Here is a 25,242-nt window from a genome sequence, read left to right as displayed (position 1 = left end):
AACTCCGGCCTCAGTCCATTCCCGATCGCGGTCCCTCCTCTCCAGCCTCAGTTTCCACACCCGCCCCCGCCATGTGTGCTGGGGCGGTGGGAGGGGGCATGTGTCCGGGAACGCAACAGTGGGATGCTCTGCAGCGGGGTTCCCCACGGGAAAGCCGCCCTACCCCCGCCCCCACCCCCTCCCCGCGCTGTTGGAGACCCTGGACCGAAACAGGAGGCAGACGCCCCCGGCCGGGAAGCGGCCCCAGCCCGGATTTCCCTCCCGGGTGGGGCCGCGATGACTCACCCCCCGCCCCCCTTTCCCCCGGTTTCCTTGTTTGCATTTCTCCTCCCGGCCACGTGGCGGCCGGGGCAGCCACTCGCCGCCGCTGCCCCGACACCCCTGCCGCCGCGGCTCTTGCACACACCTCAGGGCCGCTCCTGCCCCCCGAGGTTCCTCTGGGCTCCGGCTCGTGCCAGCTCTACATGCCCCAGAGTCGGGACTCCACCCCCAGCCCATGCCCGCCCCCTTCCCCTGCGCCCTCCCCTACCGTAAGGCTGGGTGCCTCCTCCCCGCCTCTTCAGCCCGTCCCGGGGAGGGGAAGGGGGCGGGCAGCGCAGGGGGTGTGACAGCTCCCGTCCGGACCAGTGCCAGCTGCAGCCTTGCTTCAGCGCCCGGTGCCAGCTGGCTCTTTCGTCTGGGACGAAGGCGGAGGCTCGGGGCTCCCTGTCGCTGGGGGGGGGGGCTCCCCCCCACCACGCCCCCAGCCCTTTACTCACCCAAGAGGAGCCTCTCCACCGAACCCTGCATCTTGCCGCCCGGACAGCCGGTCCAGCTAGGAATTGGCCCTGTGCACTGCACCCGGACTTACCGCCAGCACCCCTCCAGCACCCCTTATCAAAGCTGACCGGGCTCCCTGGGGACCCCCCAAGCTTTTTGCTAGAGCCCGCACAGCTGTGCGAGCTTGAGAAGGAACATGAAGGTGGGTAAGGTGGGGTCAGGGTCGAGGAGGAGCAGGAGAGGGCGGGAGAGGAAGCTGACACGGTGGGGAGTTTGGGTGGGAGAGAGGCTTGGTCAGGGGCGAGGGAGGAGGGGAGAAGCAGGGTTTGAGCCAAAGCTGCGTATCTGGAGGATCCAGTGAGTCCATAGCCTCATACTAGGAGGCGGTGGAGATCCCTGCAGGGGTCTGGACTGTGGGGTGGGGCTGAATTCCAAAGAGGACTGAGAAGGGCCCGATCTTCTCTGTGAGCCAGCTGGAGACCCCTAAGTGCGCCAGACCGGCGGGCCCCAGTGAAGGTCTTCCTGCTCCTCCCCCCAGCTTCTGGCAGGGTTGCAGCACCTCCGCCTGGCCAGTCCAGAGGACTCTAAGGAAGTGGTTCTGCCTGGGACAGGAGTGCTGTGGTCCAGCTGCCCCAGCCCCGGTCCCATGGCTGTCCACCTTCCTTCCCACACTACAGGTGGGCTGGCCAGGTGAGAGCCGCTGGCAGGTGGGGCTGGCTCTGGAGGATAGCCCAGCCCTGGGTGCATCGCAGGTGGGAGGCCTCCCTGACGTGGTGCCGGAGGGGACGCTGCTCAACATGGTGTTAAGGAGGATGCACCGGCCCCGAAGCTGCTCCTACCAGCTGCTGCTGGAGCACCGGCGCCCAAGCCGCATCCAGGGGCTTCGCTGGGTGAGTACCCTTCACCTGCCTAGGCCAGGGCCAGACACACGGGCGGGAGGGGGGCCTGGATTGTGGTTCGGGCATGCTGCTGGTGGCCCACCTTGCTCTGGAGGGTGGGGGTGCAGAGTGGCACAGCTAGGATGGACAGTGGGTCAGATGAAGCTTGGCTGCAGTGTGCGTGGGTGGCTCACACAGCTGCGACATGTGTGTCTGCATGTGTCATGCCCAGTGTCCCCATTTGGGCACAGGGGTAAGAGGAAAGGAATTTGTCATTTATCTGTCACATCTGTGTGCCAGGCATTGAATTAGGTGCTTGTGTGTTCTCTCCAGGTGGGAGTGGGAGGTGTAGGGGCCAGGTCAAGTAAGGGGTGGGGTAAGCTTGGTTCCTGTTCTTGGTACGTCGCCGTGACAACATTCTCCTTTAGTGAGTGCTAATTCTGCATTTTGTTCTTGGGGTGAGGTGGTTATATGGACACTGCTTGGCTTCTGGCTTTGGGGGGCCCAGGGAGGATTCTGAGAAGTTTGGAGAATCTGAGATGTTGAAGCTCCCTTTGCCAGTGAAAACATCTCTGGAGGTGAAAGAATGAAGGAGAAAGCAGGCAGGGGAAAGCATGGTGGGGTTGGGGGCAGGGGGCAGGATAATGGCTGTAGGGTCCAAATCAGCAGAGAAGCTCTCTCCAACCACCCCAGTCCCCCAGACTTAATAGATTAACATCACCTGAGATTCAGTTACGTATCTGTTGTGCGTGTACACATGTGTGTGTGTTGGGGGAGCCATGGGGGAATGCCAGGAGGGCACTTGGGTAAAGGGGTGGAGGGAAAGCAGGAGCGGGTGAGAAACTTGGGAGAGCTCATCTTGTATGGTGAGTGCCTTTGAGTAGAACAACCACCACCTTCTCCCTCCTTTCCCTTACCTTGCCCAACTGCCATTTATATTGCCAAAATATGTGGCTGACTTGAGGAAACTGAGGCTTGCCAAGATGAGGGGGTCCTCTCTACAGTTGGAATTGAGAAGAGAATCCAGGTGTCGGTCCCCAGCTCTCCCCCAGCCCTCTCTACCTTGGGCCTTGGGTCCTGCCCCCACACCTCCGGCTCTCTGGGTCACTGGCAGTAGTTATTGCTTGGAGCCAGTGGGCTGGAACCCTCCCTCCCTTCTTCCCTCTCAGGCTATAATTACTTGTGCATTTCCTGTCCCCCTCCCAGCTTGTAGAAGCAAGGTAGGGGTGGGGGGAAGGTCAGGTGCCAGGACAGTGAGGTCACTGGAGGATCCCCTGGGACCTGCTGTCTGGGAGGGGGTGGAGGAGGCCGCCAGGCTGTCTTCCGACTCCTCCAATCCCCCAGAATTGAAAGGCTGGTGTGGGGGGAGGCCGGAAGTGTCGGGGTGAGGGTTGCTTGAGTGTAAATGGGGCCAAAGGCACAGAAACAAGGCTCCTCCCCTGCCAGATGGGGGTCAATGACCAGAGGGAACCTAGATTTTTAGGGCTAGAGGCAGCCGGCCGCACCCTTGCCTGATGATCGTCTCTGGGGAACAGGGTGGGGTGGTTTCATTCCACTCTGCCCGTGTTTAAGAGGCTCTGGGTACCTGGGAGGCTGTGCCTTGATGCCTTGACGATGATGATGCCTTTGGCTCAGGAAGGGCTTCCATGCAGACACAAGTGCCAGCAGCGAGTATGCACGCACAGGGCGAAGGAGGTGGAGCCCAAGTCCCAGCAGGACAGCACTGGGAGTTGTTCAGGCCAGACCTACCTCTTAGAAAGCCAAGGGGCAAATCCGTCAACCTCCCAGAAAAGAGGTCTAAAGAGAGCTTTTTCTGTTCCTACCTAGACCAGGACAAGAGAAAATAAAAGTAGGTTATAGCAAGAGGGCTTGCAGTTAGATACAGAAGGGACTTACCAACTATGTCAAAGGTGATGCTAGTATGGGATGGAAGAAAATCTTCTTTGGAAAATATGACGGGGAGGTGAGATCGGGGTGACCTCTGGTGGGTCCCACTAGCTCAGGAAAGTTTGGGATGCTTCTCTTTGCGTGATTGTTTTGGGGAAGGTGGCCCTGTTCTCTAATTAGAAAACAGGATTTCATCCAACCTGTTCAAATAATGGTGGTTATATAGTAGCTAAAAGTTATTTAGTAGTTATGTCCCAGGAACTATTGTAAGAGCTTTGCCTTTATCATATCAGATAACCCTCACAACAGCCCCTTGAGGTAGGTAAATTATGTCATCATCCCCAATTTAGAGATGTGAAAACAGAGGCACAGAGAGATTAAGTGACAGGTCCAGGGTTACATAACTGCTAAGTGGCAAAGCTGAGCTTTGGTCCCAGACAAGTTGGTGGCAGAGTTCAAGCTCACAGCCACCGTGCTACACTTCATTCTCTCTTGCTAGAGACAGTAACACTGACACCCAAGGCATCACCCCTCCCCATGCACTCTTCCCCTGTCCCTCCACGCACAGCCCTGGCCTCGGACCTTAGCCATGGCCCAAGGGAACTGGTCTAACGGGTCCTCACACTGTCTGGCTCTGACAGGGAGGGAGGATGGGGCAGGTGACTGTGCTGGTGCCAGGGGAGCCAGCCTCCTCTTCCACTCGAGTCCTTCTTGTGTAGGAATGAAAGGAGGAGGTGGGCGAGGACCTTCCCCTTGACCCGTACCAGCTGCATCTTCCCAACTGAGAACCCCTAAGCTGACACTCAGTCATCAGCCCAGGAACAGGGTCAGCTGTGGGACAGCAGTTTTTTGCTATGTCTGGGTAATAGGGCCCATCATGGAATACAGTTCGATCAAGTCATTTAACATTTACTAAGCAGTGGCTATGAGCCGAGCACTGCTCTGAGTGCTTTATATTGTTAATTCATTTGATCCTTATGCCCTGTGGGATAGGTACTATCACCGTCATCAACCCTACTTTACAGACCAGGCAACTGAAGAGAGCTTCGGTAATCAGCACAAGGTCACTCAACCAGGTGGTGATCGACGGCCAGGGTTTGAACCCAAGAATCTGGCTCTGGAGCCCACACACTTTGTCCCTGCCCCTGAATAGTAGCCCTCCCCTGCCCCATCCCGGAAGGTTCCCATGCACACGAACATTCTCGGAGCACAGAGGGGCTATGATGACAAGCCTGCCTAACTTTGTCTAACCCAGCAGTTCCCAAACTTACCTGCCCTTGGAACTTTCTGAGGGCAGAATGCCTCTACTGCCTCTGTGTCCAGGGGACACGGGGACGGCAGGGCATAGTGCTGAGATTAGCGCGGCTGGGGAGTCAGAGAGGCACGGCGTGAGTCCTGGTGCCCCTATTTACCAACTGTTAGGGCAGGTTATGTAACCTCTGAGCTTCCTTTTCTCTAGCTGTGGAATGGGATTCAAATCCCTGCTTCCAGGGTCGGCACTGGTAGCAGGAAAATCTTATGTTTCTAAGTAGTTGTGTGACTCTGGATCGGCTGCCTCATCTCTCCGGGCTTCTGCTTTCCTTGGCAAAATGAGAGGGGTGCCTTAAGGTCCCTTTTTCGGCGCTGGTGGGCTAGGGCTCTGGTCTCTGGCCTTGTGCTCGTTCCCTGGGGGAGGACAGGAAATAACCAGCCTGGCCACATGACCTGGCACCTCCCCTGCTAACCTGCCCTCCCAGACCAGAATAATACCAGGAAGGGAGCTGGTGCTGGAGCCTGGGTCATGGGCACCAAAGGGAGTTGGGGCAGGGACTGGGGCCACCTGCGCATTTTGACATGAACAATAACAAGTCATTAGCACTCAGGCACTGTTTGTTCCGATACAGGGGGCTGGCTGGGTAGCATTCCTGCCCTTCCTCCCTTCCCCGGCTCCTCCTCCTCCTCCTCATTTCCTGTCGTTCAGTCTCCAGGGCTCCGTGTCTGGCACTGGGCTGGGCCCCATGACCCGGGCAGGGATACCCTTGGGACACCTAGTGACTTCCGCCCAGCCCTGGGCCAGGCGCCTGTGCACGCCAGACCTCTGCCTGGGTACACAGTGGCAAGACGCCTGTGCTCAGGGCCCTGCCAGGACCCGGACTGCTTGTACCCCAGCGCCCCAGCCAGGTCCTTTTCAGAGACCTGAAGGCAGATGGGAAAGCAGCAGAGAGGTTGCTGGGGAGAGGAAGGGGGAAGGCGAAGGAAAGGGGCAGGTGTGGTGGGCGGAGCAGGACCAAGAATGCCAGCACTGCTGGGTGGGAGTTTGAGTTTATCCGTAGCTGTCTGGCTGGCTGGGTATGTGTGACTGAGTTACACAGGCACTTCACCTCAAGACTTTTGTTTCCTTGTAAGTCACAGAGGACAGACAACACCTGCTCTGCCTATTTATTTATCTATTTATTTACTTATCTACTATTTATTTACTTATTCATTCATTCATTTAGACAGGCAGACAAGGGCTTGCTCTTTGACCAGGCTAGAGTGCAATGATGTCATCATAGCTCACTGCAGCCTCAGACTCCTGGGCTCAAGCGATCCTCCTCCCTCAGCCTCCCGAGTAGCTGGGACTACAGGTGCGAGCCACTGTGCCCGGCTAATTTTTCTATTTTTAGTAGAGACAGGGTCTTGCTCTTGCTCAGGCTGGTCTCAAACTCCTGGCCTCAAGCAATTCTCCTTCCTCAGCCTCCCAGAGCTAGGATTACAGGTGTGAGCCACCATGCCCAGCCTAAATTTTTATTTTTTACGTAGTCATTTTTAATATTTTTTCCCCGATGATTTGCATTTTTAGACTATGTTTAAGAAATATTTTCCTACTTCAGTGTTAAAGATATTCTATATTTTCTTCCAAATTTTTTCTTTTTTTTTTTTGGAGACAAGAGTCTTGCTCTGTCATCCAGGCTGGGGTGTGGTGGAGTCACCATAGCTCACTGCAGCCTCAAACTCCTGGGCTCACGTGATCCTCCTGCCTAAGCCTCCCGAGTAGCTGGGACTACAGGCATGCACCACCACACCTGGCTAATTTTTTCTATTTTTTGTAGAGACAGGTCTCACTGTTGTTTGAGCCCTCTGGTCTCAAACTCCTGGGCTCAAGCGATCCTCCCACCTTGGCCTCTGAGAGTGCTGGGATTACAGGCGTGAACCACTGTAGGACCCCGTGTAGTCCTATTTTACGTAGGTGCCAGTGAAATCAAAGAGGCAGACATGCTTTGTAAATTGTAAAGTGTCCTACCATTGGGAGTGCTCATAGGGCATCCTGTCCAGAGGTGTCCACAAGCTCCGATTCTCAGGTGGCAGGAGAAAAAGAGTGGTGAGGGGCTTTCATGTCGATGTCCCAGGGCGTACAGGCCTGGGAGTTCCAGATGGCTTGACTGATACCCAGGGCAGGGAAACCTTGTTCACCCATGTTTCTGTGTTCAAGCCCGTCCTCCTGAGCCAGTCCTGGGTGTTGCCACGGCCTTACTCACTCTCGCGGGGTATGGACTAGCAGCATCTTGGAGAAGAAGGACGCCCTCCAGCAAGCAGCCCCACCCTATGCTTCCCAGATGAATAATAGCTAACATGTACATACAACCATATGCCAATGTTTTAAACATTCCATGTGTATTAACTCATTTAATCCTTCCAAAAGCTTGTGAGTTGGTATTATTAGTGTTTTACTGATTTTATAGACAAGGAAACTGAGGCAGGGAGCAGTTAAATCACTTGTTTGGTAAATGGAGGATCAGGGATTTGAATCCAGAAGTCTGGCTCTGGGGTTTATGTTTTTAACTACCAGGCTGAACCAAGGCCCACAGGGGGCAAGAGACCTGCCCAGGGTCCTGTGGTTGGGCACAGAATCTTGGGACCAGGCCTGGGACCCCAGCCCGGGAGCGGGTGTTCCTAGTCCTCCCAATCTGCTCACATCCTGGCCTCTTGAGGGTCTTCTTATCTCATGCCCTCATGCTCCTTCCAGCTCCCTCGCTTCTTCTCCAGGGGCAGTTTAACTGGGGGCCCTGGCATATCTGGGCCCTGAGTAAGCAGAACAGGGGTCTCGGGGCTTTCCTTTGCAGGGGTGCAGTCCTCAGGTCCCGTCTGGTGATGGGGCTGGAAGGGTGGGAAGAGGCGGCTGCCGGGGACACAGCGTGCTCAGTGAATGTCTGCGTGGTTGTTGGATGAGTGGCTGAATGGGTGCACTGGGGCGGGGCCTTGGCTCGGTCAGAGTGATGCGGCAGGGCAGGTGTCCATGAGCTGGGTTTGAAGGCCTCACACTGATGTGCAAACTTTCCCCCCTGCCCTCAGACGCCGCTTACCAGCAGCGAGGAGTCCCTGGATTTCAGTGTGAGCCTGGAGCAGGTAGGAGCCCGGGACGGGTGGAGCTGGGACCGACAGACCAGCACCATGAGGGTTCAGCTCTGCCCTTCCTCCCTCCAAGGCCTCCACAGAGCGGGTGCTCAGGGCTGGGAAGCAGCTGCATCGGCACCTCCTGGCCACCTGCCCGAACCTCATCCGAGACCGAAAGTACCATCTTAGGCTCTACAGGTGAGTGGAGGCCCTGCCCGCCTCCTCTCCCACCCCCGCATGTTCCCTCCTTTCCCGGTCTGCTCCAGGCACCTGGACCAGGCCCTGCTTCCATTGGGAGAACTAGGCTTAGGCCTAAGAGAGTGCCTTTCTGATGGAGACATCCTCTCTTCGCCTACCCTCTTTCCACTGGATTCTCCCTCTTCTTACCTGTCCCCTTCCACTTCCCACAGGCAGTGCTGCTCTGGCCGGGAGCTGGTGGATGCCATCTTGGCTCTGGGACTCGGGGTCCACTCCCGGAGCCAAGCCGTGGGAATCTGCCAGGTGCTGCTGGATGAAGGTGCCCTCTGCCATGGTGAGCCCAAGCCCAGGGTGGGGTGCGCTGGGCTGGGCACACCAGGCAGTCCTGGGAGCAGGCACCGGGGGGGAGTGTGGAGGGGAGTGGCATTGCAGTGGGGGCCTCATGCCCACACGGCCTCAATTTCCTCTCCTCCCCCACACCTGGGCTGCTGCCTCCCAGTGAAACACGACTGGACCTTCCAGGACCGAGATGCCCAATTCTACCGGTTCCCTGGGCCAGAGCTGGAGCCCCCGGGAGCTCATGAGATGGAGGAGGAGTTGGTTGAGGCTATGGCCCTACTCTCCCAGCGGGGGCCTGATGCCCTGCTCACTGTGGCACTTCGAAAGCCGTGAGTCGGGAGCCCTGACCCGCCACCCCGGGTCCCACGCAGCATTCAGTTTCCCTAGTGTTTCACACTCATCTCTAAGGGCATCCCTTGCTTGCCGCTAGGGGAGGGAACCTGGCTGGCCCAGGAGACCCAGCCCTGCCCTGCGTCTGCCACGGACTCGCTGTGTGATCTGGAGCCGTCCCCCCCCCCCCCCCACTGAGCCTTCTTCTTCCTCTGTAAATGAGGGTGTTGGGCCAGAGGGTCTCTGAGGACCTTCCCATGCTGAGATGCAGTTGTGGCTAAGAGACGGTGGGCTCTGGAATCTGTAGGCAGGTCTGGGTTCAAATTCCAGCCCCACCGGCTATCGGCAGGGTGACCTTGGGCATCCTGTGCTAGTTCCTCTTCTGTCAAGTGAGGATCGTGACGCCCGCGTCATGGGGCTGTCGCGAGGGTGGAGTGGGACAATGCAGGTACAGTGCTTGGCACGGTGTCTGGCACACGTGCACGCTCCATAAAGGTTAGCCCTCTGGTGACAACAGTCAGGGCTGGGGTGCTGTCTGGCCCCAGGCCTGAGCTGGGCGGAGGGGTGGCTCTCCTCCCTGGCCCGAGCCCGCAGTTCCTCACGTGTTCCTGCCTGTCCCTTCCGCACCTGCAGCCCAGGACAGCGCACAGACGAGGAGCTGGACCTCATCTTTGAGGAGCTGCTGCACGTCAAGGCTGTGGCCCACCTCTCCAACTCGGTCAGTGCCACCTGTCCCAGCCCTGCCCTGTCCCCAGCAATCTCCTCTTCTTGTGACTTCCTGGAGGCTGGGCCAGAAGGCAGGTCCCTAGGCTTCTGTTGGTGGCTTGGGATTTTCGGTCTAATTTCTTACCTCAGGAGTGCCCTGCCTGACAATCCTTCTGCCTCTTTTAGCCCATTTTCTCCACTTGCTTTGTCTCCTGCTGAATTCCAGAAGTACCTGACCTGGCCACATCTCTGTCCCCCAGCACTCGTGTCTTTGGACCTACCCTCCCCCACCCTAGCCTGGCCTGTCTTCACCTGAATTTTCGGCCGCTGACCCTCCTCTCCCCACCCTGCAGGTGAAGCGGGAGTTAGCTGCAGTTCTGCTCTTTGAGCCCCACAGCAAAGCAGGGACTGTGTGTAAGTCGAGCAGGGGACCACAAGCTGGGCATGGGGCCTGGACGTGGGTAGAGGCCACGGAGGAGTGGTGGGTGCCAGGAGGGCCGTGTCTGAGCTGTGCATCTCTCAGTGTTCAGCCAGGGGGACAAGGGCACCTCGTGGTACATTATCTGGAAGGGATCTGTCAACGTGGTGACCCATGGCAAAGTAAGCCCTCCCTGCCTCCTGCCCCAGGCCCCTGGGTGGGAACTGCTCCCTGGTCCCCATCCTCATGGGCAGCGACTTTGCCGGCCCCAAGGCTGTTGATCCCCCACGGCTCTTGTCTGGGTTCCCTGCCCTGGGCCCATTCTGGCAAGGGCTAGGGGTGGGGTGGCTGTGACTGAGGCCTGGCTTCAGGGGCTGGTGACCACACTGCACGAGGGAGATGACTTCGGACAGCTGGCTCTGGTGAACGACGCACCCCGGGCAGCCACCATCATCCTGCGAGAAGACAACTGTCATTTCTTGCGTGTGGACAAGCAGGACTTCAACCGCATCATCAAGGTGCTGCTGGTGGGGGCGGGCAGGGGACGTGCGCCCAGAGAAGTGTGTAGGACAAGGACCAGGGAGGGCCTGTAAGGGGTAGGGAAGGTAGAAGATGGAGCCGCTAGGAGGGGACCATGACCCTCGGTGTGTGAGGTGAAGCCCGTGGCACCCTGAGCAGGCTCAGCAGGACCAGTGACCTCAGGCTGGGTGTGGGAGGCCAAGGGAGTGGTGGGCTCACGGGGGTGGGGGGCTAGGCTGCTGGGGAGGAGTGCTGGGGGGGCGGGATCCACAGGGGGAAGAGGACGGGGAGGGGCTCCCGCTGTGAGGCAGGGCAGGTGAAGGGCAGAGGGCCTTTGTGGGACCCCCGTGGGGTCAGGGTCCAGAGCAGGGGAGGTGGATGAGAGGGTCCAGAGCAGAGCCACAGTGTGCTGAGCACCGGGCGTGTCTGTTCTCCAGGACGTGGAGGCAAAGACCATGCGGCTGGAAGAACACGGCAAAGTGGTGCTGGTGCTGGAGAGAGCCTCTCAGGGCGCTGGCACCGCACGCCCCCCAACCCCAGGCAGGAACCGGTAACACACCCACCATGCTCCCTCTCCCGCCCACCATGCTCCCTCTGCCGCCATCTCTCCTTCCATTTCCCAGTCTTTGCTCCCTTCCACTGTGTCATCTCCCTGCCCCCCTGGGATTAGGATGCACCCCCTGGGTCAGCCTCCCCCCACCCTAAGTGGGCAGAGGGCTGGCAAATCGGGAAGAGTGATGTGATTGATTACTGATGTCTGCCCTGGAGTGGGAGTGGGGAGCAGTACCGTAAGTGCTATGGAGTGGCCGTTTCCCTAGGTATACAGTGATGTCTGGCACACCAGAGAAGATCCTAGAGCTTCTGCTGGAGGCCATGCGGCCGGATTCCAGCGCTCACGACCCCACAGGTAGGGGCAGCAGGAACCCTGCCTGCTCTCTGATTCGTTGGACTATCAGGGCAGCCTGGGAGAGGGCCAGACATGCTGCATCTGCCCTCACTGGGTGCTGGTTGGTCCATACAGCCAGTTACCTGTGCTCTTGGCTGGGGGGAGCGCTGTCACAGGGGCTGGGCGTTGCTGGTGCCTTGCTCATGGTGGCATGTGGGGAGGGGCCCCTCCAGCCGTCCCTATACCTGTGCTCACCAGACTTGGCCTCTGAAGCTTCCTCCTGTCCCCTGCCCCACAGAGACATTCCTCAGTGACTTCCTCCTGACCCACAGTGTCTTTATGCCCAGCGCCCAGCTCTGCGCTGCCCTCCTGCACCAATATCCTCCCGGCCCCAGGGGGATGTTGTGCACAGGGGTGGGGTGGCACGTGGAGGGTAAGCCTCGTCAGCCTGGCTGTGCTGAGCCCTCCGAAGCGCCAGCCTGGTGCCAGGCCCAGCTAGTGTGGGAGCCCCAGGCATTCTGCCCCTCCTTTGCCTGCGGTGTGGAGGGTGGCCCTGGTTGGATGTTGTGGTTCCCTTGACTGGTGCCCACCTTCCACGCGGAGCCCGCGGGGGGCAGTGAGCAGGAGCGCAGCACCTACATCTGCAACAAGAGACAGCAGATCCTGCGGCTGGCCAGCCAGTGGGTGGCGCTGTATGGCTCCATGCTCCACACTGACCCTGTGGCCATCAACTTTCTGCAGGTACCTGGGAGTGAGGCAGGGCTGGGCTGGGCTGCGCGGGCTGGACGCAGCCGCAGCCGTGTCAGTGAGTCTTGGCTCTTCGTAGAAACTCTCAGACCTGGTGAGCAGGGACGCGCGGCTCAGCAACCTGCTGAGGGAGCAGTGGCCGGAGCGGCGACGGCACCACAGGTGATGCTTTGACTCTGCCTCAATCATCATGTCCGTGACTGGCAGCCCCTGGGATGCCTGAGCACAGGCTCTGGGGTCAAGCATCTGGCCTAGAGCCGGGCTGTGCCACTTATTTCAGGGTTGTTCTCTGTCCCCTTGCTGTTCACCCCCACGCCACGTGTCCTTCCATCCTCATGCGTCATTTGCTCATTCGCACATCCTGACATCCTGAATGCACCTGCTGTTCTCACTCCCTCCCTTTGGCACACATTTATTACCGAATGCCCTCAGTGCCAGCTCCTGCCGGCCCCACCCTGTACATTTCCTAGAGTTTGCCGTGGGCTTCCCAGACATCCCCATGGGGCAGTGCCCCATTGGAGACACTGGGCCCGGGCTGGCCTTGGGAAAGCACAGGCTCCAGGGGCCCAGGTTCACACCCCTGTTGGCCCCTCTCCCTGTGATACTTACCCGGTTGTGCCTACCTTTGAGCCGCTGGGGAGGGTGGGATGGGATCCAGAGCCCCTAGGGATCCCCCACACCCCACCAAGGTCACTCTGCCCCCAGGAATAGCTGGCCTCACCTCACCTCCCTTCTCTCTTGCTCCACAGGTTGGAAAATGGCTGTGGGACTGCATCTCCTCAGATGAAGGTGTCTGCCCTCTGATGTCACCTCTGCCCGGCCCCAGCTTCTTCCCTCTGCTCCCCTGGGACTGCAGGCCCCTCCTTCAGCTCCCGCTCTGAGGGGCTCTGCGTGGGTGGGAAGGTTCCCCTCCTGCAGACTGCCCTGAGCTCTGTGAGAGCTGTTCTCAGGCCATGCTGGGGAGACACTCAGGTCTAAGGCGGCACCCCTCCTCCTCACCCCAAGGGGCTTTTATTCCTTTGGGGAGGTAATTCATGCCCGCGGTTAGAGCCTGGGGGATGAAGAACTGGGGCTGGAGGTAGCCTCTGAGGCCCAGGGGACTCCAGGTGGCCAGTGCTGTGGGAGCCCACAGGAAGGCGAGGCCCCTCCCTGGGCTCAGAGGTGGCTCAGGCCATTCCCAGCTGGGGCCCAGGGGGAGCAAGGGGGCACCAGGAGGTGTGACTGGAGCCGAGATTTGGTTGAGGAACAGAGGGAGAAAGGACTGGAGATGCAGACTGGGTTGGTGGTGGGGAGAGCTGTGTCGGGAATAAAATCCAGGCGTGTCACCCAGCCAACAGGCTCTCCGTGCCCAGCCACCGTCTGTCCGCCCTCCGGCTTGCTGGAAACCGTAGCTGGCTCCTCTTCTGTAGGCAAAGCTTGTTCTCCCCCTCAGGGACTTTGCACTTGTCCCTTAGCCTGGAAGGTTCTTTCTCTGGCTCTTGGCCCGACTGGGTCCTTCTCGTTGTTCCAATCCCAGCCAACATGCCAGGTTCCCAGAGAGACCCTCTCCTCATCCAGGGCGCCGTCCCCTTTCCCCAGCACTCCCCCTGACCCCAGGCGTCCTCCATGAGGTTCTTCAAAGCATTCCCACCACATGGAGTGTGCTCTGTCTACTTGCCATTGTCTGTTACATCCCACAAGAAGGCCGGTTTCACTCTCGAGGGCCTCTGCCTCTGCTTCCGCCGTGCGTACATGCTGCGTGGCACGTGGCCGACACTCAGGGACCGACACTCAGGGACTGGAGTGGACTCGCCCTCGAGTGCCAGGCACTGGGCTAGGTGCTGACGCTGCAGCAGTGGCGGGGACAGCCAGCCCTGGCCTGTGGGGCTCCCAGCCCAGCTGGGGCAGGCTGCTAAATGGGCTCCAGGCAGGAAAGCCAAGAGCGAAGGGAGCCCTGGGGGAGGGAGAGTGAGAGCTGACTGCAGAGGAGGCTGGAGTCGGCAGGGGCAAAGCACGCAGGGCCCCCTGGGCCAGGGAAAGGGGTCTGGCCTTTGTCCCAAGAGCAGTGCAAACCATGGAAGGGATTTGAGCCAAGGGTTGGCCAGGTCTGATTTGCGTTTTGAATAGGTCAGCGCTTTATCCAGCAGACAATGACCACCATTGAAGCTGAGTTAGGAACCTTAATTGGGCTCTCTGCTCAGGCAGACTGGAAGTGGTGGCTGGAGGCACCTGGGGGGAGACGGGGAGAATAGTTGGGCCATTGTAGTAGATAAGGGGTGAGGCCGCCAGGCAGGTGGAGCTGGAGTTAGCCTGGGCTGGGGGGAGGAGGCTGAGACCCATGTCAAAGCCTACGCCACAGAGCAGGGTGACAAGCTACGGGAGGAGACTGGAGCCCTGGGAGAGGGGCAGGAGTGGTCTGGGAGGCGGGATGAGGGGATCCAGTGGGTGTGTTGAGTTTGGGGTGATGGGTCACCAACATGGAAGGTCCAGGAGGGGAGTGAGACCAGGATTTGGAAGGGAGTTCAGCACTGGCGGTGGCTTTGAGACTCACGGACGTGCAGGTAGCACACGAGGCAGTGAGGAGCTCTGACGAGGGCCCTGAGATTTGGAAATCTAGGGAGGAACCGTGGGCCTAAGTCTGAACCGGGAGCATCGCCACATTCGGAGCTGGGAGGAGGAAGAGAGTCAGTCCCAGAGTCGGAAAGGACAGTCTGGGGTGGGAAGAGGAGGCTGCGTCGGGAGCTCCTTGCCCAGCAGGGGCTGCCCCGCCAGCAGAGGTTCGGCAGTGGTTTGGGGCGCTGTGCCCCGCTGTGGGGTGGGCAGGGCCGCTGACGCAGTAGTGCTGTGGGTCAGGGAACCCAGGGAGGGAGTCCAGCTCCGCCACTTAGCTCTGTGGCCCTGGGCATGTTACTTAACCTTTCTGAGCCTCATTTATGTCATCCACAAAACGAGAATAATAATGCTTTTGCCAAAGGGCTATTGGGAATATTTAGGCACTTAGAACAATGCCTGGCTCACAGCAAATGGTAACTGAAGGAGGGAAAGGGTAAAACCAGGGTCAACAGCTGCGGGGTTTCCAGATTAGAACTGCTCCGGACCTATTTGGTTGGGGTGGGGGGGACGCACGTGGAGGGGCACAGACTCGCCCTGTCCTGAAACCTCTGGCGTCTCCCCTCCTGGAGCCTTGGTCCTAGGCGCCTTCCCTGGCTCAGGTGAATGTGGCAGGCAGAGCCCTCTGGTGGTGTGAGTGCTGTGCCGGGCCCATGTTCCTGGTGACAAGGGCCCTTACTGTCCCCTCCCTGCATGCTCTCCTCTGCATCTGAGCCTTACTTTCTGTTTTCTCTTCCTCCCAGGCCCGGAACGTGCCTATTTGGCTCCCCAGCCAGGACGAGCCCCTCCCCAGCAGCAATTGTGCCATCCGAGTTGGGGACAAAGGTTGGTGGTCTGAGCCAGCCAGGCATAGCCTGACATCTGCACCCTGCCGTCTCTGCCTCCCTTGTCCCACTGTTGTCACCCTTGACCTCCGTGTGCCCGAACGCTCATCCTGCCTCCCACACCACGTGAGGTGGCATGTGTACTCCTCGGGGTACAGAGGACTGTCCCAGGCTGCCAGGCAGATCTGCCTCCTGCACGCCTCTCTCTGGCTCAGTGCCTCCCCGCCTGCCCTGCGAAGCTCGGCCTCTTGGGGCTCCCTCCCTTCACGGCAGGCAGTCACAGCCTTCCCCTGGGGTGGGGAGACCAGGCAGCCCCTTCCGCAGCTCAGCATGCTGTCCTCTGCAGTCTCCTACGACATCTGCCGGCCAGACCACTCGGTGCTGACCCTGCAGCTGCCCGTGACAGCCTCAGTGAGGGAGGTGATGGCAGCCTTGGCCCAGGAGGACGGCTGGACCAAGGGGCAGGTGCTGGTGAAAGTCAATTCTGCAGGTGGTGAGTTGTGTCTCTGGATAGACCCCAAGGGAGAGTGCCCCCCTCGGATCCATGCCCAGATCCCCCAGGGTAAGACCATTATCATCATCTTCCCCATCTTCCTAATGTGAATGACATTTAGTGTTCATGGGAGGTTTATGACGTCTGTTCGATGTGCTTTACGTGCAGCGCATGGGAGTGTGAACTGTGGCGCCTGTGCCTGCGTTTGATAGCCCCTTATCTGTGTGTCCTCGGGCAGGACACTTCATCTCCCTGCACTAGGTTCCATCACCTGTCAAATGGGGACGATGAGTACTTGCCTGCTAGAGGAACTGTGAAGATTAAATGAGTTAATCTGTTACAGTGTTTGGAACAGTGTCTGGCACATAGTGATACATAAGTACTGGCTGCTACTATTATTATTATCATCGTTCCTCTCCTGTCATTTAATCCTAACTAATAACAATCTTATGAGATGTAGGTATTTTTATCCTGTCTTCAGACAAGGAAGCTGAAACTCGAGGGTGTTAAGCAATTTCTCCAAGCTCACACAGTAAGTGACAGTGAGAGAGTGAGAGAGCTGGCCTTGGAACCTAGGTCATCTTCTCATTTAGTCATTTGGCAAACATTTTTGAGGCACAGCTATGGACTAGCAATATGTTAGCAGCTGGAGGTACCATGGCAGATAAAATAGATCAGCTTGGTGGTTAAGAGTATAAACGTGGACTCCCAGACCTGTCAAGGAATCTTAGCCCTGGCACTTACTAGCTGTGTGATCCTTGGCAGGTTGCTCAACCTCTCTGAGCCTCCATGTCCTCATCTGTCAAATGAACACTATGACTGTATCTGTCACACAGAACTGCGGTGGCTATGAAATGAGCTACTGTGTGTAAAGCACTTAGCACACGGCCTGGCTCAGTAAGTGTTCAGAACATGGCAGCAGAAGGATTATTAAGATCTGCTTTCAGAGAACTTGGGACATTAAAAACCACTGTTCTCTGCGAAGGGCACAGGCCTGACAGCCAGAGCCTAGGGTAGACAGGAATTAGGGACATAAGAATAATGGCAAGAGGTGGAGATGGGAAAAGAAAAGCCATCTTGGGAGAGACAGGTCCCCTGTGTGCTCTGCTCACCTCTGGGAAGCACTGCCCTCTGGTGGCCACCTGGTGAATTGCAGCTGCCCAAAGCCTGTGTTTAAGATCCTACTATGTGCCAGGAACGGTTTAGAGCACTGATCTCCAAACCACTTTGATCAACACCATGTTAGTAACTAATATTTTATTACAAATCCCCACTATGTGAATATTTGTTTATAAATTATACATATGTTGCCACACTAATACCATTATTAAAGCTATACACAAAATAGAAATGCAAAACAGTTAGGAAAAATAAATATACGGAGAAGAGCTAATATTTTTCCTGGATACATGGAAAGACTTATGTACCTGACTCTGGAGGCCAGTGGCCAAGGGATTGGGGATTCAAACATGACAAAAAACACAGTCTTAGTCCACCAAGAGCTGGTGAAAATCAACACCAAGACTTATGTAAGACATTTCCCAATTTTCAAAGGGCTTTTTTATGTGTCATTTACTTATAGCCACTGTTTGTATACGTTATTTCATTAGACTTCTGAAATAGTCAGGGCAAGTCTTATTGTCTCTGTTTTACAAAGGAGGAAAGTAAGGCTCGGGGAGGTTCAAACCCTGCCCAAGGCCTGCCTGTGTCACAAAGAGTCCCTTTTCGCCCTCCCTGGGTGCGCTGCCCGGCAGTGTGGATGTGTGGGCAGGTGCACCTGCGTGTTTAGAGCACCTGCCCAGGACTCCAACCCCACTACTGGGAGAAGGGACCTTCCAAACTGGGCCTCCACCCTGGTCTCCAGCGTGTCCCTGGCCTCTCTCCCTGCCCCCACCCAGTGCCACCTCTGTTCTCTTTGCAGATGCCACTGGCCTGCAGCCAGATGCCCGTGGTGTGGCCACATCCCTGGGGCTCAACGAGCGGCTCTTTGTTGTCAACCCACAGGAAGTGCATAAGCTGGTAGGGACCAGGCAGGGTGCCATGGCCCAGGGAGGAACTCTGGGAGTGGCAGGGGAGGGTCACAGGAGAAGAGGGAGGGACCTGGCTCTGGCTACAGCTGGGTCTTCAGTGGAGAGAGGAAGGACCGGGCCTTAGCTGATGGGGGGATTCCAAAGATCATGGGGGTAGCACTGGTTGAGAGTTCCCAAGGAGAGAGAGGAGACTGCTTAGGGTTTCCCCAGGGGACAGGAGCCCTACAGGGAGGGGTCCCAGCATTGAGAAGCCCCTAGAGGCCCCTCCACTCCCTGCAGTCCCTCTGCCCTCCCCAGTCCCTGTCCTACTACCCGCAGAGTCTTTGCCCCAAACCCTCTCCCCCGACCCTGTGCCTTCCCCTGGATTCCTCAGGCACCCCCCTGAGCCCTCTCCCACCTGCAGACCCCACACCCCGAGCAGCTGGGGCCCACTGTGGGCTCGGCTGAGGGGCTGGACCTGGTGAGCGCCAAGGACCTGGCCGGCCAGCTGACGGACCACGACTGGAACCTGTTCAACAGTGTCCACCAGGTGCGGGAGCAGAGCCGGGGGCGGCGAGCAGGAGGCAGGGCGCCCATCCCGGTGCACGCTGACCTCCCCTGTGGCCCCCACCCAGGTGGAGCTGATCCACTATGTGCTGGGCCCCCAGCACCTGCGGGACGTCACCACCGCCAACTTGGAGCGCTTCATGCGCCGCTTCAATGAGCTGCAGTACTGGGTGGCCACAGAGCTGTGTCTCTGCTCGGTGCCCGGCCTGCGGGCCCAGCTGCTCAGGAAGTTCATCAAGCTGGCCGCCCAGTGAGTCCTCGTGGGGGGAGAGGGATTGGCCAGCGTCCTGAGGCTGCTTTTTCTTAAACCCCCTCCCTGCTCAGTGTGTTGCCAAATCTGCCATCCACTTTGTTCCCATGCCCCTGGAGCCCCTGTGTCCCCACCCCAGCCAGCATGGGTCCTTGCAGAGACAGCACTGGCCCTGTGCTGGGCCAGGCCTGGCTGTCGTCTGGGGGCACTGTGGGTGTGGCTGCTTCCCTGAGGGTCTCTGGGTCTTCTGCTCACAGCCTTAAGGAGCAAAAGAATCTCAATTCCTTCTTTGCCGTCATGTTTGGCCTCAGCAACTCTGCCATCAGCCGCCTGGCCCAGACCTGGCAGGTAGGTGGGATTGGAGGCCCCCCGTCCTGAGGTCAGGCCTCAGCTCCTCCTGGGAGTCCTGGCTGGGGCTGGGCCTCCCCACCACAGTGGCAGCTCACCTGTGTCTCCTTCACAGCGGCTGCCGCACAAAGTCCGGAAGCTGTACTCTGCCCTGGAGAGGCTGCTGGTGAGTGCTGGGCCTGGCCTGGCCCTCGAGAAACCTTAACTCTGGCTCCCAGCATCCCCTCTGCCTGCCCTTTGTCACCTTCTGGGTCCCCAACCCTGGCCCAGGGCCTAGCTCCCTCTAGCCTGTGAGACTGGGGAGCTGGCTGAGGAATGGGGTGTTCAGCACTGGGATGGGGTTGCGCGGTGCACTGTACCCCTCCATGTGTGCACGCGTGGGGGCACTTGCTGGGGACAGGAGACCCTGTGTGAAGGACAGGCCAGAGCGTGTGTGGTGTCTGGTCCTGGGCTCTGGGGTGTCAGGGCAAGGTCAGGGGGCTGTGCTGCCCGAGGACTCAGAAACCCAAGGGCCTGGCACTGAGAGCCCACGTGTGCCAGGCCGCCAGTGGCCTCTCGGGAGCACAGAGGTGCCCGTGGGCTGGACTAGCACAGAAGGTGAGGGAAGTGTTGGAGGGCTGAACCTTCCACCTCCAGGCATTTTTGAGGTTTTAAAGTGTTCAGGAGAGAACTGGAGCAGAGGTGCTTTATCAGCATGGCCCGAGAGCTCTTGAGAAAAACATTCCCCTTGTGGGGCTCAAGGGGTTCAAAGGAATTTACCCACCACAGAGAAAGAGAGACAGGGACAGAGAGACAGAGAGAGAAGTTCAGAGAGAGAGACAGAGAGAGAGGGTCAAAGAGAGACAGAAAGCGAGAGAGACTTTTCCAAGAAACTTTGGGGCCCCTGTGACTAATGGCCATGAACTTCCTCAGGGCCAGTGGGGGGCCAGGGAGCCACATGCTCGCAGACCAGCAGTGGCAGCAGCTTCAGGGCAGAGCCTGCTGGCTGAGCTCTGGGGCCAGGAGAGGCTGAGCCAGGGCCCCTCCTTTGTTGGCTGGGGGCTGGGGTGGGCTATGGTGTGTGGGACCCCCCCCATATTGTGGCTTCCTCCTCTAGGACCCCTCGTGGAACCACCGGGTGTACCGACTGGCCCTGGCCAAGCTCTCCCCGCCCGTCATCCCCTTCATGCCCCTCCTTCTCAAAGGTAAGGGTGGCCCTGGCCTCCCTGCTCCCTCCCGCCCGTCCCTGCCCGTGCGACCACCCCACCGTGCTGCCAGGGTGATTGCACAGGTGGATTACAGGTTCCCAGGCTGGGAGGAGAGTTCAGACACTAGACAGAGAAGGGCATTGGAGGGCCTGTGAGATGAGGACACTGCCGGAGCTGAGGGGACAGACGAGAGGGCAGCATGGGGTCGGCCACCTCTCCTTATTTACCTCTCCTGGGCTACAGGAGGGGGAGGAGCTTGGGGACCTGTGAACAAAACCCAACTCTTTGCAGACATGACCTTCATCCACGAGGGAAACCACACGCTCGTGGAGAATCTTATCAACTTTGAGAAGATGGTGAGTTCAGGAGAGTGGGCGTCTGCTGCTGGCATAGGTGGGGGGACGTGACTGTGGCCTGGAAAGGGGGCAGGGCTGGGAGGTAACTTAAACTTACTATCAAGGACATAAAGACGGATGCTGTTTGTTAAGGAGCCCATGCCTCACTCCACTGCACACTGGAGGGTCTGCTTTCCACTGGGGGCTGCTGGGGTGGCGGCCTCAGACATCTCCCATTCAACAAGAGCCCCTCGCAGCCCTCTTCTCTCTAACCCTTCCTGACCTCTGTCCACGTCCTCTGCCTGGTCCCTGCTGGGCCTCGGGGTGTGCTGGGAGAAGACGGTGTGACCCCACCTCTTACGGCCCCCTAGGAGCCCCCGTTCAGAGGCAGCCTGGACTCCCAGCTGCCGCCCAGGGCAGGACAGGGCTTTATCGCTCACGCCCCGTGTTGCCCACAGCGCATGATGGCCAGAGCCGCGCGGATGCTGCACCACTGCCGAGGCCACAGCGGTGAGAGGGCTGGACCCGGGCAGGAGCCCCCACGTCCTCTGTGAGGCCCCGGCTTGGCCCTGACTCCCGTCTCCCCCCCTCACCCCACCAGTGCCCCTCTCGCCACTCAGAAGCCGGGTTTCCCACCTCCACGAGGACGGCCAGGTGGCGAGGATCTCCACATGTAAGTGAGGGGGACCTGGGGGTGCCAGTAATGCTTAGCCACCGCTGGCGTTGCTGGGCACTTCCATACGTGGTGCCGATAACTCGTCACAGCACCTCCGTGGGTGGGTGACAATGCTATCCCGACTTAGGGATGAGGAAACAGGCTCGTGCGTTGAGGGAACTTGCTTAAGGCCACACGACGAGTTGGTGACAGGGCTGGAAGCCAGACACGGTCGCTCCAGACTACATTGTTTTGACCGGACCCCAGTTGCATGAAGTGGGATTATCATCCGGGCTTCATGCCACACTGTCCCCACCGGCCCTTTGTTTTAGGAATGCTTTATTGTCATGATATAATGAACACCTCTGGCCCCAACCCCAGTGTGAGAACATTGACGATAACTCCCAGCTCCCACTGTCCTCTCAACCCCCCACTCTGGGTTACCCCATCCTGAATTTGCAGTTATTCATTTTCTGGGCTTTTAAAATACAGTGATCTTGCATACACACCCCTTTAAAATCCCTCATATCTAATATACATATACATAAAATGACAAAATATTCTTTAGTTTAGTTGCCTTTGAGCTTAGGAGTGCTGTGCTGCTTGGAGCCCTGGGTGCCCGCTGCTTTCAGCCCAGTGGCCTGCACCGCGTGCTGCTCTGCCCGCCTCTGTGGGGTGGGTGGCAGCCGTCTGGGCACTGGGGCTGGGAGCGGCAGGGCGGTGGTGAGGGCAGGAAAGCCGCGTGCTCCTTGGAGGGAAGGGATGGCTTCCACAAAGTGTCATCGTGCCTCCCTGACCACTCTCCCCCCGCCAGGCTCGGAGCAATCCCTGAGCACCCGGAGTCCAGCCAGCACCTGGGCTTATGTCCAGCAGCTGAAGGTCATCGACAATCAGCGGGAACTGTCCCGCCTCTCCCGGGAGCTGGAGCCGTGAGGAAGGGGCTGGGGCTGGGGCTGGAGCAGGCACTTCCCGCCGGGAAAGCCAGGGCGCGCCGGGCCAAGAGGCCCGCAGGCTGGCCGCAGCTGGGCAGGGCTCTCCGCAGAGTGGACTCGAGGCCCTGGAGTGGGCGGCATGGAGCCAGCTGTCCCCCGTGATGACTGGCGGCTAAGGAGGACTTCAGAGTGGACCTGAGCCGGGGCCCAAGGCTAAGGAATGGGGACAGAGAGGCCCTGGGAGTGGGTGGGAGAGCAGGGCGGGCGCTGGGAACTCTGGGTTCAATAGAGAGCTCTCCACACCAGGATCCTTCCAGATTCTGAGCCTCTGGCTCTGTTGTCCAGCTATGGCCAGGCCCTCGTGGTTTGTTTTCACCGTGGGCAGAGAGAGCGACTGCATGTGTGTGGCATGTGTGTGGCAAGGGCCAGGGCCTTGGCCCGAGAGCTGTGGGGGGTGGGGCGTCCTGTTTTTCTTTCCAGAGCGTCTGAGATAAACAGCTGGGCGTGGGCAGGGCTGTGGCTGGGGAGTGGTGGTCCCTGAGGAGCTTTCCTGTTACCGTCAGTTGACAAAGTATGTGTGTTCTGAGGCCAGCCCCAGGGCGTGTGGCAGAGAGGCGAGACCCTGCTCCACTGGAGGCTGACGGAGCAACCTCATCCCGCCCCACGGCCTGCTCCCCGCCCCACGGCCGGTGTGGTCTCTGGGGCCAAGGCAGCGCTCCAAAGTGGCTGAGTGCTGCCCAGATGTGCCTCCTGGCCCCAGCCTCAGGGTGGGCTGGAGTCACTCAGCGTGGCCGGGATAACCAGCAGTACAGACCAGATGCATCTGGCCTCGTCCACGTCCTTCCTCCTCACTGCAATCCCGGCTCCCCTGCCCTGAGCACGCCCTGGCCTGCTGGGTGGGGGTCAGCTGACGGGGAGGGTCGGGGTGGCCACTGACGGAGAAGACACCGAGGCGTCCCATTGCTTGCTGAGGCCTGACAGGCTTCCAGGAAATCAGGATTTATCATCCGTGACGGGAAAGTCCCAGCAACCTCCGTTAGGGTGAAGTCCTCTCTTCCCTGCCCCTACAGCGTGTCCCCTAGGAACCAGCTGCTGCCAGGACCCCTCCTGCCGAGCTCCGGGCAAGAACTGTGCCCCCTCTGCTCTCCATGGCCTGGAGCCCGGCAGTGGAGGCTCGCCGTCTGCCTGAGAGAGACCGCGGGCCCATGGCTGCTCCCTGAGTAGGTGTGGAGGCAGCAGGCCCACACCTGGAGGGAGAGCAGGGGCTGGGACGGCCCCTCCACTCCTGCCCAGCACACACCCCTGCCTCCTCTCACCTCCACACTGCCAGACTCCTCAGCCCCGCGGAGGTCATGGATACACGTGCCAGCTGTTTCCAGAAAGGGCCAGAGCCCTTAGCAGGAAGGCAGCACAGCTGGGATCACACCTCACGTTTCTGAGCGAGTCAGCGAACAGTTCTCTGCCTTCATTGCTCCGCCTGTAACTGGGTGTGATGATTCCCATCCCGCTTAGTGACCAACAGGTGAAACTGCAGCTCCTGCCTCTGCACGGAGGTGGTGGCCACGAGCAGCTCCGTGTCTAGGCCTGGTGGAGGGGCAGCTTTGCCTTGGGTGAAGGCTGACATAGAGCAGGTGGCAGGGGTAGCCAAACCAGTTCCCTTGCCGTGGGTGGGGGTAGAGGATCATGGGGATGGAAGCTTCTGGAGCTGAGCAATCAGGACAGGAGGCCCAAGCCTTGGTGAGTCAGGAGTCCAGGGGCTTTCTTCTCTTCTAAGCCCATTGTCTGTTGGCGTCTTGCAAAGGCCACACCAGCCAGCCAGCCGGGGCCCTGCACCAATCCTCCAGACTCCAGGGCGAGCCCCGCCCAGTGCCCGACAGAAGCCAAGCGCAATGGGGCTGGTGCCCTCCGCCGGCGTTCCTCCTCTTCCCGGCCACAGCTGCGTCCTGAGGGAACTTGGCTGTGTGTGGGCCTCCCTTCAGCCCTGCACCACCTTGCAGCCCCCCCGCTGCCCCAGTCGCTTGTGCAGGGGTCCTTGTGAGCCCGTTGGGAGAGGCCTTGCCAGGAGAGCGTACCCAAGGCAGGCGAGAGGACACAGACCCGGGAGCAGGAAAAGCTGGGGCTCAGGGCACCCCCAGAGGAGAGGAGGCCCAGGAGGGGAGGGGAAGATGCTAGTTTAGGGTGGCCTCGTGCTTGGACAGCTGTGCTGTCTCCCATCTCCCAGACCGCCCAGGCATGGGGCAGGGTGGGGAGGGTCCTCTCAGGTTCCCTAGCAGCCCAGGAGTTCATGGGACTGCTGAGAGGAAGGTGTGAGGGAAGGGAGTGTGGCCTGAGGTCAGTCCTTTAAAGATCTCTGTCACCTAGAAGGGGTCAAGCAGAAAGGGAATGGGGTGTATGTGTGTGTGTGTCCTGTGGGGGAGAATAGCACGGGGTGGGGGTCGTTCTTACGCACACACCTCCCTGTCCTTTCCCTCTTGCCCTTAGCTTCCCTGTGAAGGCCCTGGGCAGGCTGGGGCCAGGGTGGGCCCTAACCGTGGGGTGCACACCAGGAGGGTCACGCCTCTCCAGGAGACGGGCTGGAGCTGTCTGGGAGACAGGACCCTCGGGCTGCTCCCCTCTCCCCCCGCCCCGTCTGAGCAGGAGGACAGACTCCGCCTGCAGATCCAGCACCTTCTCCTGCCATTTGGCACTGGGAGCACCCAGTGGGTGGGGGGCGCGGGCGAGCTGATGGGGGGGCCCACTTGCTTTGACACACCTGATGCACTGGCCGCTGGCTGCTCTACCTCTCAATAGTCACAGGATTTATGGCAATAATAGTAAATCAACATTTGAATAGTGTTTTCATCCTTTCTCATCTTCACACTTTCACGTTTTATCTTATCTTTATGCTCATGATAGAATAGGTACTGCAGGTATATTCACCCCTGTTTTATAGTCAGAGAAACTGAGGCACAGGAAGGTTTGCCTAAGGTCACATGAATGCTTAGTAACAGGGTGGGCAGATGAAGTAACTGGATGTGCACCAGCTATGCGCTTT

General features: G+C 59.0%; 1 protein-coding gene across 1 annotated transcript; it reads left to right on the top strand.

Moving 5' to 3' along the window:
- The first annotated feature begins 546 nt into the window (after positions 1-546).
- RAPGEF3 (Rap guanine nucleotide exchange factor 3) lies at positions 547-24,087 on the top strand. The gene is made up of 28 exons (XM_069490118.1): positions 547-961; positions 1,437-1,649; positions 7,836-7,889; positions 7,969-8,075; positions 8,288-8,409; positions 8,575-8,743; positions 9,378-9,462; positions 9,803-9,863; positions 9,973-10,049; positions 10,239-10,385; positions 10,824-10,936; positions 11,205-11,293; positions 11,571-11,649; positions 11,863-12,013; positions 12,099-12,181; positions 12,769-12,808; positions 15,352-15,433; positions 15,779-15,925; positions 17,847-17,944; positions 18,359-18,484; positions 18,570-18,751; positions 19,009-19,099; positions 19,215-19,265; positions 20,196-20,283; positions 20,578-20,642; positions 21,080-21,131; positions 21,223-21,294; positions 22,091-24,087. The coding sequence occupies exons 1-28, from the start codon at positions 956-958 to the stop codon at positions 22,207-22,209; spliced, it is 2,769 nt and encodes a 922-aa protein (XP_069346219.1). The 5' UTR covers positions 547-955; the 3' UTR covers positions 22,210-24,087.
- The last annotated feature ends 1,155 nt before the right edge of the window (positions 24,088-25,242 follow it).

The sequence above is a fragment of the Eulemur rufifrons genome, chromosome 16 (assembly GCF_041146395.1).
Source record: "Eulemur rufifrons isolate Redbay chromosome 16, OSU_ERuf_1, whole genome shotgun sequence".
Taxonomy (NCBI): Eukaryota; Metazoa; Chordata; class Mammalia; order Primates; family Lemuridae; genus Eulemur; species Eulemur rufifrons.
This window is presented reverse-complemented; position numbering and strand designations above follow the sequence as displayed.

What these genes read in the sequence shown, in the direction of transcription:
- RAPGEF3 (XM_069490118.1), top strand. An exon ending in TGCGCTGCCCTCCTGCACCA is followed by an intron (nt 11,650 to 11,862) that starts ATATCCTCCCGG and finishes ACTGGTGCCCAC; the next exon opens with CTTCCACGCGGAGCCCGCGG. An exon ending in GAAAGTCAATTCTGCAGGTG is followed by an intron (nt 15,926 to 17,846) that starts GTGAGTTGTGTC and finishes TTCTCTTTGCAG; the next exon opens with ATGCCACTGGCCTGCAGCCA.